General features: G+C 44.5%; 1 protein-coding gene across 1 annotated transcript in view; it reads right to left on the bottom strand.

The window, feature by feature from the left end:
• Positions 1 to 11768: 11768 nt before the first annotated feature.
• The window catches only part of eogt (EGF domain-specific O-linked N-acetylglucosamine (GlcNAc) transferase), a 15143-nt gene continuing 10380 nt past the window's right edge, over positions 11769 to 16531 (bottom strand). The window contains 5 exon segments of the mRNA XM_035662681.1: positions 11769 to 13171; positions 13441 to 13543; positions 13975 to 14094; positions 14276 to 14337; positions 14656 to 14724. Coding sequence (XP_035518574.1) covers positions 13025 to 13171; positions 13441 to 13543; positions 13975 to 14094; positions 14276 to 14337; positions 14656 to 14724 — 501 coding nt within the window. The 3' untranslated portion in view covers positions 11769 to 13024.

Raw genomic sequence — 16531 nt, 5'->3', positions numbered from 1 at the left:
TGTGTGTGTGTGCATGTGGGAAAGCTCAGAAAATGTTTGTGTCTCTAGTCTTTGGTGTTTTTCAAGGTTGCTCTTTGTTCCAACCCCACTCTTATTCTCTCTCCAACTTGTTTTCATCTCTCTCTCAGTACTCCTCTCACTTCCTCTCTCTCTCTCTCTTTCCCATCCCCACTTTCACGGATAAAAGTCAGAAACGATCAGTCCCAATGTGTCGAAGCAGGGAATCTGGACCCACCTCTCCAGCTGTTGTACACATACAAACATGATCATGCTCTATTCACAAACACACAAATATCCCCATACAGTTCACACTTGCACCTCTTATCCAACTATGAACTGACACACACTAATAAACACATATCCACGCAAACACACACAGATTACTCCTGTTAGTCAGTTCACATAGAATGAACTAGAGCACTTATTTCACAGTCTGGTTTTGCTGAATGTACCTGTCACTTTCGCACATTGCTAGCAAGTCTCATTAAAGTCTTTTAACAACCTCTCCCACTAAAGCAGAGGAGGGGGAAAGGAAGATGTAGGCTGTTACTTCTTTTATGGAGAGGGGGAAAAAGCACAGACGCTAACAGGCTAATAAACATAAGCTCGCTAACACAACAAGTCTGCGGCCACGGTCCAGTCCCTGGTTTCCTCTTTACAAGTTTGTCGTTTAAAACCCAGACAGCCAGCGTGGCCCGACATAGATCAGAGCTGCCCTCCTCAGAGCCACTGACAGACAGAGGCAGGGCCCGGGCCGTAAATCTGGCGCACTCTAATAAAGCAATAAAAGGCCATTAAAAGTCAGTGTCCCTCAGCTCTGGAAGATGGATGGAAAGGTGAAAAGCAAAGGAGACATGTTTAGATGGCTGCACACACCGACGCACATTTTGGCAGTTTTTGCCTACCCTCTCACCGCTCGAGAAACTACATATCTGCAATATTGATGCCTTTCTCCAGTTGTTACTCCTCTTTTATCCTTGCTGGCTGCAGCTCACTTTTGTCATGAAAAAAAAGTAAACACAGTGAATGGCAAAGCGCGATCTTTATGTACTGTTCTGCTCACTCAGTAAGCTCTCTGTCTCCACCACTGATCTGCCTTCCCTTCCCTGCTACGACTTCAGACACACTTACACATTTTACTCACACTATCATGCACAAATGCAAATGCAAAGTTGCTTCTCACATTGTGACTTTACTATTTGTTACCAAGCAGGAATACCATACTTTCTTATTAGGACTGGGGCTGTGATTATTTATGAGAACAATAATGCAAAATTTAGTATTTTTAGGAAGGACACTCTTCCAGCAATGGGAAATCATCTGTTTTGTCTACAGAGTGGTTCTTTCCTTTCTTCCATTATCTTCCCTCTCTTCATTCTTTCACTGCAAGCATCTGTTCTTTTCACCAGTTCTCATTCTGTACCCAGGTTTCTCTTCCTATCCCAACCTGTAGAGGGATCAAAAGGAGGAACAGAATGGAGGAGAGAAGTGGTGAACTACAGCGGTGCAAGAGGGAGACAGCACAACCTTGCAAAGTAATAAAACATGGTTTCTACACACCCAGTCACTGATCCTTGCTCCTTTCTGTACAAAGAATAGGAAAAAGAAACAAGGCCAAGGCCAGAAAAAAGTGTGCGTATGTGTGTGTGTGTGTGTGGCTGGACCCTTCCTCTGTGGCAGTTGGTATCGAATGGCGGCCCAGAGCCAAACAAAAGCAGGCCGAGGCCCTGACAGCGAGTCTCCGAAGAGCAGTGACCATTCATTGTGCTTTGTGCCCAAATTATGAATAATGGAAAATAAACAACCTTGATGTGGAGCCTGCTTTGATTTTCTATGAGCCTCAGTCTCGGCTGCACTTGTGGCTACTCCTCTGGCTGAGAGAAAAGCGCTGGACATACGGTCACTGAAGCTCAACTCTCAGCCTCGTCGTGGCCCTTTCACACAACTTTAAATCAATGGACACACGGGCGAAGAAGCTGCTTTCACAACCTCTCCCTCTCTCACATACTCACTCATATATACAGACAAACCGACATCTTGATTATATCAGTTCCCTCTGCTGCTAATGACCAGCTTGCGCGTAATTATATTAATTACCCTACGTGCCATGCCTGTCAATTAGCCAGCCGAAGGAGAGGAAGAGCTTGATACAAGTAGAGAGGAGAAAAGGAGCGAAAGGAAGGGAAAAGAAGAGAGCTACAGATGAAGGACTTGGAGAGTGGTCAGATTGGGAAAGAAGGACGAAGGGAAGGAGAGAGGAAAAGAGAGGTTGGGAAAATAGAGTCTGTTAGAGAGGGAGAGCCAGAGAGACAGGAAGACAGAGAGCAGGGAGAGAGAGGAAGCCTGATCAATTGTTCATTTTACAAAGTCACTGAGACGTGTCAGCAGTGTCAATAAGTGAATTAATTTGTCTGTGGGTCTCTGGAGCATGACACCATATCACTCTGCTCCTCTGAGACAAGCAGGGCCTCTAACCCTCTCTATCTAACACACACACACACAAACATGCACACATACTTATACACTCCTACAAGCTAATTCCATGCAAGGATCATACAAGAATATCAAAACCACACACTGACACAAAAACATTTGCATACACATTCTCAGCACAAATCTTTGTTTTTTATAAATTGGGAGGACGTTGTACTGACTTACAGTAATTCCCTGGAGACAGAACCACTACATGCCTAATTCTAACCTAAACCAAAAAACAAGCCTTAATCCAAAATGTATACATTTGTTCCCAAAAGGGAGGTGAGTCCCCTTTATCCCCACATTAATGCAAGAATACATGTGCATGTAGACGTGTAATTCAAATCCAACTCGAAGATGCTCCTTGATGGCAAATTCTCAGTCATTTCACTGTGGACATAAAATGCTTAAAATTGTTGAATCCATGAATTCCTGGATGATTTACAGTAAAGGTGAATTGACTCTAGATATGTACACACACACACACACAAACCTACAGACAATAATGATTCATCCTCATCTGAGCCATCCCCGAGGGAGGCTATTGTCCGCTGGTGACTGACATCAGTCAGCCACCAAGAAGGACCCTCGACCGCTGGCTGCCTGCTGCTTTCATTACAAAGCCATCACCTCCAGCACACACACACACACATAAACTGTGCGTACGGACACAGGCACACACATTCACACACATTCACTCCTCTGACAGATATCCTCTCAGTCCTGACTATCCATATTCCTCTCTGCTGAAGCCTTTTTCTCACACATCCATTCAATCCAACTCTCCGTTCAGCGAACACCCAAATTAGGCCCTGGCTTCCTCTCTTCCCTTCTCTTTTGTTTTCTATCTCTTCCTCTCTTCCCCAGCTGTTCACCCCCACCCTCCTTTCATACATCCCACAGGGTTGAACCTGCTTTCCCCCTCATGAGGCGCAGTGTTGTTTGAGGGCTGCTGTGATGACCACCCCAGGCTCCGCTACCACCGCACTGCTCGCTCGCAGCAGCTTCACAGTGGACCCACGCTGCAGAGCATCCTGGGAGCTTTTCATAATCCCACAAACACACTAACACCTCCACACACTAACACTGTCGCTCATGGTTACTGGCACATCTGCCAGCTGCCAGAGGGGAGAGAACGGGACTCACTGTCTCGCACAGGGACACACACAGACAGACACACACACACACACACTCAAACGAGTGGAAGTAGCAGATTGCATCCAAGGTGATAGATAGAGCACTGTTGGAAGAAACTGTGCCTGTTCAATTACAATCATTACTATCACTTCAGGAGATTTGTCATGGTCAAAGTGAGCTGGAGCCGTGGAGAAATCACCTTGAGGCCTGTGAAGTGATGTTATTCTCAGTTTTCACAAAACGGTTACGACGTCCTCAAAACTCTCTCCCAATTGAAAATGACTAAAATTAAACATAATTTAATTACTCCAAAATTCCCAACAGATGTTTTAAAAAATTAATCGGTCAACGGGATTTGACTGACTCTTTAAAAGCTCTTGGCACATGAAGAACAATAATCCACTAACCCGCAATCTGTCAACTACTCTCAAGCCATGAGAGCAGTAAGGTTGGACGGGGCTGCTGTGCCTTTGACTGTCTTCTCGGGGTTGGACAGTGGCAGTGTGAGCTGTCAGTCAAAACAGGACCTGTTAGATGGAATTAGAGAGAGTCTGGAGGGTGTGATGGCGCCACACAGGAGACTGAGGCCTTGCTGTCACTGACTGACTGACTGACAGAAGGGAAAATGGAAGACAAGGAACACACACAGCTGTGGAGCTCCAACATGAGACCTCCGCTGTTTGGACTAGTCGGTACTTGCTCTTACAAACATTATACAGTCATTTCCACACCTTCCTTTTATTTATATGTACCTTAGTGCACTGTGTTCATAGGTATGTGATCCCCATCTGTACTCCGTTGGTGGTGATAATGAAAACAGGATGACTATGATTTTCAAATGTCTATATAGAAAAGTAGATACTGCTACGGCCTAATAATAACCAAAAGGGCATGTAAACACAATTTAAGTACATCCACTGATAAATACAGAATATAAAGAAAATAGTATCTTTGTTTTTTCTCAAATATATAAAAGTACAAACTACTCAAATAAAAGGAAAAAATATAAATTACAAATTAATTAATACAAAACAATCAATCTTGATTCTTCAGATTTGTTTTTTGTTTTTTAAGAATTCTGAACAAGATACACATTAAGCGGGGTATTTTACAAATAATTGTATTATTATTATTTATTTATTTTGCATTTTAATAATAATAATGGTGACACTATTTCTACATTTCCTCAAACCTAAACTGACTTTTCTGTACTGCCGGTTGTTAATTATCGGCCAACATACACACCAATACCCATGCACACTGTCCATGAATAGTGGCCAATATATCAACCTGGGAGATTTATCAGTCTAGCACCAATCTTAATACATTAGTGTGATCTCCTTTTGCTTCTTTTAAACAAGTGCTCAATTAGGGCTGTAAACACTAAGAGAATTATTCAAATTGAGATAAAAAATGACTTAATACATAGTTTGTGGATTCATTTTGAGTTTAAGTACTTCAACAGATTAAGTCTATGATTACAATCTTCAGTAATTGCTTCTTTTTCTTATACCCTTCATGAACCTACCCACAATCACACTCTCATCTGTCAGCAACATCTGAACTTTACCCTTTTTTTACAAACGGGTCGTGACCTCTGTCCAGCTGCGGTTTTGTGGTTGAGACAAGAAACAGATACATGCCACGCTCCCACTCATTGATCTAATATCTCTCTGTCCTCCATTAAAGTCACGGATCTACTGTTTGAGAAGAGACATCAGTTCCCGGGTGTATTTTCTCTGAACCTGATTTCACAAGGATGAGTGAAGGCGTTATTGTCCACTGCTTCTGCATGACACCTATTTATGTTCTCTGACTCAATATACCCGGAAGGTGCCCAAGATGAAAAGCTGTCCAGGATACTGTCATTTACAAATGAAAGGCCTTTCTCCCTCTTTCTGCCCATTACATGATAGAATGTCTCTCCTCTCTTCTCTTTTCTCCCCTCCTCCTCCTCTCAGTCGGGAAGTATCCATTCATCACAGTCAATCTGTTAATGCCAGTGTGTGTGTGTGTGTGTGTGTGTGTGTGTGTGTGTATGGAGGTGGAGGGGTGATCTTCAATCTGTCGTGTGGCTGTCACCTCACCAGTCCTACATGCTTGACTCCTGCTTATTCATTTAGCATATCATCCAGAACGCACACACACACATCATCATCATCATCTCACAGTGTTTTATCCCCACACATGAACAAGCACACACAGAGTTCCTCCGATTACTTACACACAGACACACACACAGACACACATACACACTATCTCCTTCCCTCGCCTCATCTCTCACAAATATTTTTTCTGTCTCTCCAGCTCATTTCTCTCGCCTCTCTTGCTGTCCCTTCTCCCCGCTGCCGTCCGTCGCCTCTCTGCTTTGCCGTGTCCTTGCGCACTATCACAAATGCACACAATCTATCCCCCCTCATTCCCAGTCAGTCATCCTGAACAGCCCTCTGTGGGGTAAGCAGATAGGAGGCTGTTGAGACATGCAGAGCCGAACGGCCCTCTGAGGATGCTGGCTGTCCCACCGCTGGGAGCTACTATAGGAGGAAGGAGGGGCACAAAGAGGAAGGGTCCAGATGAGAGTGAGCCTGGAGAGTGGAGTAATTGCTAAGTGTGTGAATGTGTGTGGATCTGCGAAAAGTGCAGCGTGAGGGAGGGAGGTTGGGTGTGAGGAGATGGAAAAGGGTGACAAAGACAGAGGAGAAGTCCTCCACTGCAGACAGGAAAGGCAGCACAGCAAAACGTCAGAGTGCCACCGTCATACAGGTGTGTTTGTGCGCTGTGTGTTTGTGTGTGTGTGTGTGTGTGTGTGTGTGTGTGTGTGTGGAAGATGGCTGGGTGACAGGGGGTCAGGTAGGAGAGAGTAATCTCCCCAGGATTAAGAGTGCTGCTCCTGTGTTAATGTGACTGTCAATGAGAATTAGGTCCCTGGACTGATCCTCTCCACCAGGCCCTCCTCTCTCCTCTCTCCTCTCCCCCCTCTCCCTCTCCTGTCCACCCTGCCACACTAATGACACCACTTTTTGTGGAGTGCCAGTGCCACACGCTGAAAACAATGGGGAAATAATTACACTATTTCAATATAGTACAAATTGCAGACCTGAGCAGCGGGACAGTGAGATATATAAGCAAAGGGAGAAGGGAGAGAGGGAGAGAGGGAGGGGATGGGAGAGGGAGGGGTAAAGACAAGGATGACTAACAATTACAACACGATAGGGGTTGGCTCTCATTACTGCGCCCATTAACATGCACCAAGTAATTTTCCCCTCTCAGTTTGTGTGTGTGCGCATGAGAGAGGGAGGGAGAGAGAGAGAGAGTGAGAGGGGCAGAGAGTGTGTGTCTGTGCGTGCTGGAGTGTGTGCGTGTGCGCCCAATAGAGTGTGCCCATTAGGTTCTGCAACACACCTCCCCGCCTCCGTGCGCAATCTGCCCGGAGAACCCGGCGGCACCTCATTTCGCTCCCATATGTCTGAGCTCCGCGCGCCTCTCCTCTCTATTCCCAGCCGATCACGATCCATGCAAAGCGATTAGAAAAGAGCCCGGTCAGCGGATCAGACTCGCAGAGCACTCAATAGGTACTAAGCAGCGCCGAGCTCCGACCGATCGCTTATTTAACCTCACACTGCATCAATCTCACCTCAATCTCCCCTGCCCTCGCCGACAGCCCGCGCTACACACGGTCAGCGGAATCGACGGCCGTTTGAATCGGCGCATCATGTGTTCCAATTTTACGCATGGCAATCACGCGCCGAGAGGGAGCGGAGTCACTTGGACATCAGGGAGGTTTTCGTTGGAAATCCTGCTGCTCTTTTAAGAAATCGTTCCTCAGCAAAAATGCGTTCGCTGCGCTCTGAGCCAGGAACATCAAAGTTGCTTTCAGCTCGCCAGTCATTTAGTGAGTCAGTCAGCCAGTCACCACCCCTTCTCTCCCTGCTGCCCGTGGAAAAATGTTCCACGTCTCTACAGCCAAAGTCCCCCTCTGACCCCATCCTCGTTTCATTAGCCTATTGACCGCGCGCCAGGGAAAGAAACATGGAATTCAAATGTGAATCTATACTAATTGAATTGGAATAAAAATAACCACCTTACCCAAATCTATAAACTCGATGGCATGATCACAGGAAATTGTAAAGGGTCCAGGTGAGACAGTAGAGCGCTTTGCCACTTTCAGCTTCAACTCCACTGATTTTGTTAAAAAACTAAACGGGGCAATCCTTTGGAGCCTTCTGTCCAGTTTCCCGGAGCACACAAACCACACTGAAGCAGGGGGTGAGGAGGGCTACTGCCACGCCAGAGCACCAGCCCTCCGGAGCCGGGTGAGAGAGCACAGCTCGCGCAGTAGCGATGTGGTCCAACCTGCCATGATCTCGCCGCGTCCCATCTCAAAAACACACTGAGGAGAAAGTCATAAAAAGTGCGTAATTCCCCCAAAGAGACACCGGGCTGATGTTTTTAGCGAACACTCCACACAAGTTCATCCCCCCTTGCGCGCGACTGTCACGCGGAGGCGTTATAGTCGCAGGAGAGATGCTGATGAGAGTGATGGTATAGCGATGCAGGAGTGATAGTTGCGCTCCCGTCGCTCCTCCCGAGTAGGGATCGATTGGACATGAGAAATGCGAAGCCAGCCCGTCTTCCCCATTCAGAACACGTGCAACAGCGCCCGCCCAGTTCACCAGCTCCCAAGTACACCCCCTCTTCCTCACTGATGTCATGTAGTTTACAAGTAGCCTGGACTGTTGGGGTGGAGGGGAGGGGGTCCAAGGAGAGATGGGATACATCCATTCTTAGACTGCAAAGTGTCATTTTCCGCCATCGTGAAATACTTGACATTGACACTTTTTATGGTTTGTTTCAACTAATTTGCACAAGTTGCAAAAGGAACAAATGGATGATCTTTTTAGACGAGAAAGAAGGGTTTCGACCCAACAGATGGACTCTATTGGGTGTACACCTGGCCATATGCACCGTTTAAGGTTGTCATAAATTCAACATGGGATATATTCTTAAATTAAGAGTAAGTTATATGAGTAGGAGGTCTCTGAAAGGATTATTTGATTGTATTGGCAGGAGTTTGCCTAATAATGATCACAGGCTGGAGGTCATATCTCACACTTCAGTTCTCACCACTTCATTACTTGTGTATAAGGTGTGTGTTGAGTTGAGGAGGGGGTCTGATGATTGTGGTTCTTGCCTGACTGACAGGTGCATGAGTCGAAGGCCCCCTCCTCATCACATTAAAGTCCACCTCGCCTCGACACTTCGATCATGTTACAGATGGTGTCTGGATATCAATAACTTGCCGTGTGCACGGCTATACAACACCCCCTCCACCCCCATCGAGATGTTAAACAGAATTTAATCACCGCCGCCTCTCCGTTACGCACCAGGAGATAGCCTATCAATTATTCCATCCCTAGAATATTCTAGTGTGTTGATGGCGATTGATTGCCTTGCGCTGTATTTGCAGTCGTTAAGACTTAGAGGAGGTCGATGTCTGCTAACGACCCAAGGTGAGGAGTATCCGATACACTCAGATGTCTTCCTTGTTTCCTTGTTGCCAGCATTGCTGTGCCATACGGTGAGCCCTGTGCCAACGGAGGCGTTCTTAGTTGGGAGTAGTTAAAAGATGCGTGCCTTTTAACTTATCTAGGTAAAAAGTGCCTTGCACCATGCAATGTAAAGCATTTCAGGACTACAACGAGGAGCACAGGCATTTATCTTTACAGTAATCTCAAGCATCCTTGTCTGGCACTGTCCTCAACCCCATTTCACTACCTGTGCTGTAAGTTATTTTCTACCCATTAATTTAGTCTCGAATCTATTACAAATCGATCTTCCTGACTTTGAACTGAGAACAGATTAGTCATTGACGTGGCTTCGTCAGGAACAAGGTACACGCAGCAACTTAGGTCGCAGGTTTCAGATAAAAAAGAAAATCAACAACAAAACAGTAAACGCAAGTAAATATAAAGTGCTAGATTCAGCACCATGGACAGGGCCAGTCAGACGCGCAGCATTTAAATTCAGGACGTTGGACAGCTCCAACTGACTGTCACTGTGTTTATCTTTGCGTTTCCTCTGCTGTCAGGTCGCTTAATCCAGGTTGCAGACAAAATAGACAAAAGTGGTTTAACTGTGTAAAGTGTAAGTGAACGGCAGAAAGTTGATCAAACATAATATATCCTGTCTACAGTCCTGAACCTGTGCGTCGCAGTGGGGATAGGAGGCCTTTTATCTTAAAGTGAGGCAGCTAATGGATGCAACAGCCCATAGCACTTATCTCATCTATCCTTCCTCACAAGGGGCCAGATAGTATCAGAGGAAACACATCATGTGACGTAAACACGGACTTTAAAGTGTGAGGTTGAACGGTGTGAAATTTAATTTACTTTCTTTATACTTCCACTTGCATTTCTAGCCATCCATTTTCTTAACGCGTCGGCCTTAAGCAGGGATGGCACGTTAACGGTTGCACAATTGAGCTTATATATTGTGGTATTGTGGGAAAGGTAAGAGTATATATGCTGGCGTCCTCTTGGCGTGTCATATATCAGAGGAGCGGCGTTATAGGATCTCCTCTGGGATTATTCCCCCAATAATCTTCGCCCAGGGAGACAACATTAAGGAAATATCTGCTTATAATTTGAGGAATATTTCTTCCTCCCAAATCAATATCCCTGCATTAATCCCTCTGAAAGACGCAGTATTCCTGATACTGACGCCTGGAAAAGTGGCCTTGGTAAGATGATCGGATTGTGGATTTGTCTGGGTTCAGTGGTGAGAAGTGTTTTTTGAGATAAATTTGATTATGCTAATGATCATTTTGTAAGACCACAAGAAGGACTGGCTGTAAGATCAGCTTTAGGCCATATTTAAACTACTAATGCCATTGTCTGCTGCTCTGGGACCCGCAGTTGTGTAAATAATGGAGCAGAAAGTACATCTGTCGATATGGCTGTTCCAGTGGAAATGCCAGACAAAGTAAAATAGGACAGTCAGGTAAAGCAGACATTGTGTATTAAGGGACACAGAGATAAGTCATTTAACATTTCTGGAGGAAAACACACGATTACTTGCGGCAAGACAAAATAAGGCCACCCAAAGAAGGCTGTCGGGGAAGTGTGGGTGGTAAACCTCCAGCGGCCTGAGGCAGTAAATGTGGGGCCTGTTCAGTAATGATAGGTGAGAAAAAGTGTGCCTGCAACAGCACTAATTACACAGGCGCACAGACTCTGCGCCCTGGCGGCCATTATACGTAAGTATAAGGTTAAAAATGTGCGCACCGCGCCGCATACAGGAGCGGTTGTACTTTGTTTTTTTCACGCTGTATACCTACTTAATGTCAAAAGGTGGGTCTGGTGATCCGATGTGTCTCTTCCCCTCAAATGCTCCATTTTGGATACACCCAGCAGGCAGGCTTTGCGCTAAAAAACAGGACTTGGTCATCGATTTGGGGCCGCCATGAAGGTTAATGAGAATAGACATCTTGGTTCCTCTGCTTTTGATCCCCCCCTGCATAGAGATTCTTCATTTCTTTACGAGGTCACTGGCAGTAACCCGAGCAGGGCCATAAATAGTGTCCATCCCAGACAGGCCCGGTGTCTGTCAATACTCAGAAAGTTCAGACACAACATCCGCAAAGCGCGGGCAGGAGCACCACTGCTGACATCAAACTTGTGATATTGGAGCAAATACACTTAAACAAACACTGTCTTCTTGTGACCCATCGGATATATTTGTGAATAAATTGTTCTTACTCTCAACACTGGAACAAGACTGTCAGGGACGATCACACAGCGCCGGGTGACGATTTGGCCTCATGTGTGGTGTTATACTGCCCCCATGTGGCCATGATGCGTCACTGTTACATTTTTGAGGTTTTTCAGGTCATCCAGATTTATTATGGTGACAGCAAAAAGTGAACTAGTGCCCTTTTGCGAAGAGGCCTTTCCCTCCTTAGACCTGATCTCACTGAAATAATGAAACCCACAGCAAAGAGCTGTCTGGTATCAGCAAGAACTGGCAAGACAGAGGCCTCAGTTTTTCCCCTCCAAGGTCAGACTTCAGAAGATGATTGATTAAATTAAGATGAATTAAATCTGTGATGTCTAATATGTACCAGCACAGACAGGAAGACATGCTTCAGCATTTTTTAGAATTATTTATTTCAAAATATTACACAGCTTTTGAATATGAAATCACCTACAAGTGGAGCAAAGCCCTGACCAAGAAGGTCTGGCCGAGTTAAACATGGTTTCATCAATAAATAAAACATCAAGCTCACGAAGAGGCAGAGAAACACGAAGATGATCTTCTGAGCTCTCAAAATACGCGTGTGCTTTGCATCAGACTGCATGCAAATTGTGCTCGTTCCATTTCAAACTAATTAGTTTAAAATATGAAACTAACAGCATTCAGAAAGCTTTAACAAAGGTAACAGACACCTGCAGCACCCTCATCATTACGCCATGCTGACAATGCATTTCCTTTGGTAAAATGCAAAGGAAGGCAATGGCATATTCCATCAAACCAACAAGACATACAGACGTTTAAATAATAAATGTTACAGATGTAAAAGAAAAACCATAAAAACTGTAAATAAAAACGCAGAAATAAAATGTAGACTAAAAAACCCATTTACGTTATTTTCAATATGTTGCATGAAACAATGGAGTGTTTAATTTTACTGACAAATACTTGAATGTTTGTTTCACAATGCAAAGTGTTTAAAAGTAATGCTGAATGCTACTGATATAAAAGAAAATCCCTCTTGGCAGTAGGAGTGTCTTACCTTCTGTCCCTGATTTTTTAGAGTCGTTTGTGTTTTTGATGAACATACCGTAAAACCATATGAATTCACATGGCAAACTACCTGCAAAAAAAAGTCTGCAACTATATGTGAATGAATCCAGCATGTGAATACTGCACATCATATTAGACTGGCGTATGCTGGATGTGCTAAACTCTGGCGTGATTGTCAACAGCTCTGAAGAGGCTCGCATCAAGGTGACTCTGATCAAATGTGACAAGATGTCGCATGTGAAGGGACGCCGCAACAGCTGCTCATTAGCTAACTTTGTCGGCGTGGAATGAAACAGACGCAGCGGAGGTAATGAAGAAACATAGAACACATCTTATCACTCTCCAGATGTTTCGACTGTGCGCGCCTCGTCCTTTAACTGATTTGACACTAATGGAGCTTGTGGAAGCTATTCAACCCAGAGTTGTCTGCCACACTGCTTGCACCCATCCAGACCTGTCAAAGAAATAGACAGGAGGTGACAAATACTCTACCAAACCACCAATATCCACTGGTGGATGAGGTAACTTTTTTTTTTAAATGACTCTGCCAATGTGAAGAAGCGGCAGGTTCATGTCAAAAGTTCTTCTGTGCCCCACACTCACAGAGACTCTAGAGTTCATCATGAAGGGTACGATTCCGCCATTTGGGGTGGTGTGTGACGTAATCAGCAGCCTCCAGCACAAGGCGCATGAACTCCCCCACATCAAAGGAGTAGTTGGTAAACTTGGGATGGTCCCCAAGGGTTGGATGGTGACCCTGAAAGAACAGTGTGTACTTTAAAAGGACAGGAAAACACAGCATGAAAGCATAGGAATGTGAGCGTTTAGATTAGACGACAGAGAGAAAACACAAAAGAGGAATGAAGTCTGTGCGTGTGTTCCGCTGTACCGATAATTGCACATCCTCAAATGTGTGCATGAGAGTGTATGTGTGTGTGTATGTGTGTGTGAGATAGGTGAGATGAATTCAGAAAGCTCACGCCGAGGTGCCGGGGAGCTAATGGCTGGTACGGGAGTTTCCCCTACCTTGTCCTGTGGGAGCACTTTGTCCATTTTCTGCCAAGTCACGTATCGAATGCCCCGCAGCCGAGCCAAATCTCGATAGCAGCTCTCATCCTGACAATTATATCTGGGAGGGACAGATGCAGACACTTTATCTCTTGCTCTCCTCGGTCTGCCTCACTTTCGCTCTTTCTTGCTCCATCTTTTTCTCTCTCTCTCTCTCTCTCTCTCTCTCTCTCTCTGTATACACACTGTGGTTCCAACTCTGTCAATTCACCCGGTACCATTGCACACAAAAAACACTCCACACATGTTCATACACAACACACACACACACACACACCACACACACACACACACACACACATTCCAATCAGCTCCACTACCCAGGGTAGCCAGGTGTGATGAATGCCTGGTTAATTAGACACTACTTCACAGTCATACACCAAGTGTCTGAGGGGCACTTTAGGCACAGCACCATGCCAAACCCGGGCTCCCTGCTCCCCTTTCTGTCTGTCACTCACACACACACACAGACAGACAAAAAGTGTCACTCACAGCTCAAAGATGACAGCCCAGTCAGGGAGGAAGAGGAGGTGTGTGAGACCCGCCCCGTGCATCCCTATAAAGATGTCAGAGTTGTGGGTGATCCTCAACTGCACCAGGAAGGGAACATCCCTTTAAAGACAGACAGGAAGTCACACATCAATCACCTTCATTGTGTGAACACTGTCACTATTAGACAATTTAAAAAGCTAAACACTTTCTTTACTCTAATACAGCACTGTTACATCCTTGACCAATGGTAAACAGCATTGAGTAGCTCCTGTAGTAATGTGGCAAGCATGCTATAACTCACTTGTATTTGTAGTCCACCACATTGACCTCCAGTAAAGGCACAGTCTTGAGGGCATTTACCAGCTGTAAGAACAACAGAGGTACATGTTCTCTGATCAATGAGAAAGCAAACAAATATCGGCACTGACCATATAAATCACAAGCCTTTTTTACTTGTATTGTTTATAGCAAATAAGATTTTAAATAGGCACTTAACAGACCTGGGCAGTAAATCAATAGTAGAAAGGAGGAGCTGAGGGGGGAGCTGTATAAAGTGGGGAAAGAGACAGAGAGGCAAAGAAGGAAAAGGAGGACAGGTGACAGAGCAGGATGGAGAGAAAAGAAAGCAAGTACAAGAAAGTAAGAGACAGAAAGAAGGAGGGAGGGTGGTGCTGGACTCACCTCCACTTGGTTTAATATCCTTCTGTATTCTGTGCTGCGTGCCAGCAGGGTGACACGAACACGCCCCTCCTGAAAACAGCAATGCACCCAATAATCAATCAGCCAAGGACAGAAAAGATAGGCGGCTGGGAAAACATGATGCTCATTCAAACTAACTGAAAAGCCTCTACTTATAATGTCTCTCATACAGCACAGAGGAAAGGATAAATGGGCGAAAATTCTATTACAAGGAATCTTTTTAAAGTGGAATCAAAGGTTTTCCTCTGTGATGTGCTCTCATTAGTTAATACAGCGTTTACTAAGATGTTTCTTTTTCTATATTCTTCTACTGCCACCTTGTGTTCTGAAAGAGAATATAGATGTTTGTAACATATGGGTAATAAGGAATGAGGACCATAACTTCACTATCCTTAAATCAAAGTAACAGCAATAACAGCAACTTACAACCTGTGCAATCTAATGTACATAATAAACCTGCCAAATGACGGCTAAACACCTAACTATAAGTGGACATATATGTATTTAACACAACCCTAATTTCTTCTCTTCCACTCAAAAAATATATTAGGTATTAAGTATTGAAAAAGACCAGACCAGGGCAAATGACAACGTGGGAAATAGGAGAGGGGCAGTAAAGACAGATGAATAGGACACAATAGAGGAGAGCAGAAGTGTGAGTCTCTGACTGTGCCATTAATCTAGGGATGAAAGGAGGAGCTGGGGAGAGGGTCAGGGCCGAGAAGACCTCTCATTCAGTCGGCAACCTGCTATCGCTAGCAGCCCCATGTCTTGCTGAAAAGCCTCTTAGCATATTTCCAGTGAAGGCCATGAATACCCAATGAGCTGCTCCACAGTACGGAAGAAGTTATCGGCCTTTGCTGCTCATAAAGATAGAGTCAAGCACTTCAAACCTAGGATCATAAAACACCTAAGAGGAACACTGCTGAGTTATAGACGTGGGAGATGAATAAGGGAGTGAGTGCATGGCTGTGACAGTATGTAAGTATGAGTGCATGTACAGTACGTATGCATGTAGTCTTTCAAACACTACAAGGATATCCATCAGTGAGGAGCTTTTTCTGTGAGTTTATCACAGTAATGAGATCACCAGTGAAGTCTGGTTGTAGTGAGTGTAGTGACATGGTTGCTTATTCTGCTATTTAATATAAAACTTCCTCCAACAACCTGATCTGTGCTTTAAAATGGCATGGAAAGCCTGATCAGTAGAAGATACAGATTCAAAATACAGGCGTAGAAAATTATAGCTCTTGTTTTCTATTTCCCTTTGAAAAGATTATTAATTATAATAAATTGTTATTATGGGATAGAGGCCAGAGTAATACAGTATTATTGTCCATTATTGTACGTTATGAAATATACCAAAGTAACACTATTCAACTGGGTTATACAATATTGGACAACTGCTTCAAAAGCAGCCAGTATCATCCTGTTAGTCCAGTGGTTTTGAGTCAGCACTCTTAAGACAGCATCCCCAAGTTGCCAAGTCTCGGCAGGGCAAACATTTTGTGATGCATCGCAAAATTATCTTGTCCATAAGGAATAGAAAGTCCAGAAAAATAGTAAAAAAAAAAGAAAATCGATGATTGAACCATCAGGCTGTTCTTTCGTTCCTGCGACCTAAAACATTACCATCTAGTCTGCATGTTAGATCACTCCATATCTTAGAAGTCAGAATCCACACCAAGGCGTAGTTAAGGCTATTAAAGATTAATCATGATATTCAACAAAGATAGAAAGCAGATACACCAGTGTAACCAAAGTGTAATCAAATGGTTTATTTTTGTCACACACTTATGTGACATCTGCACTACATAAACATGAAACCTGTGTCAAAAACATGTTGTTCCCTGACCGG

This window comes from Morone saxatilis, unplaced genomic scaffold (genome assembly GCF_004916995.1).
Source record: "Morone saxatilis isolate NCDOM2014 unplaced genomic scaffold, NCSU_SB_2.0 Contig18, whole genome shotgun sequence".
NCBI lineage: Eukaryota > Metazoa > Chordata > Actinopteri > Moronidae > Morone > Morone saxatilis.
The sequence above is the reverse complement of the archived record's forward strand: the minus strand, read 5'-3'. Positions and strand labels throughout refer to the sequence as shown.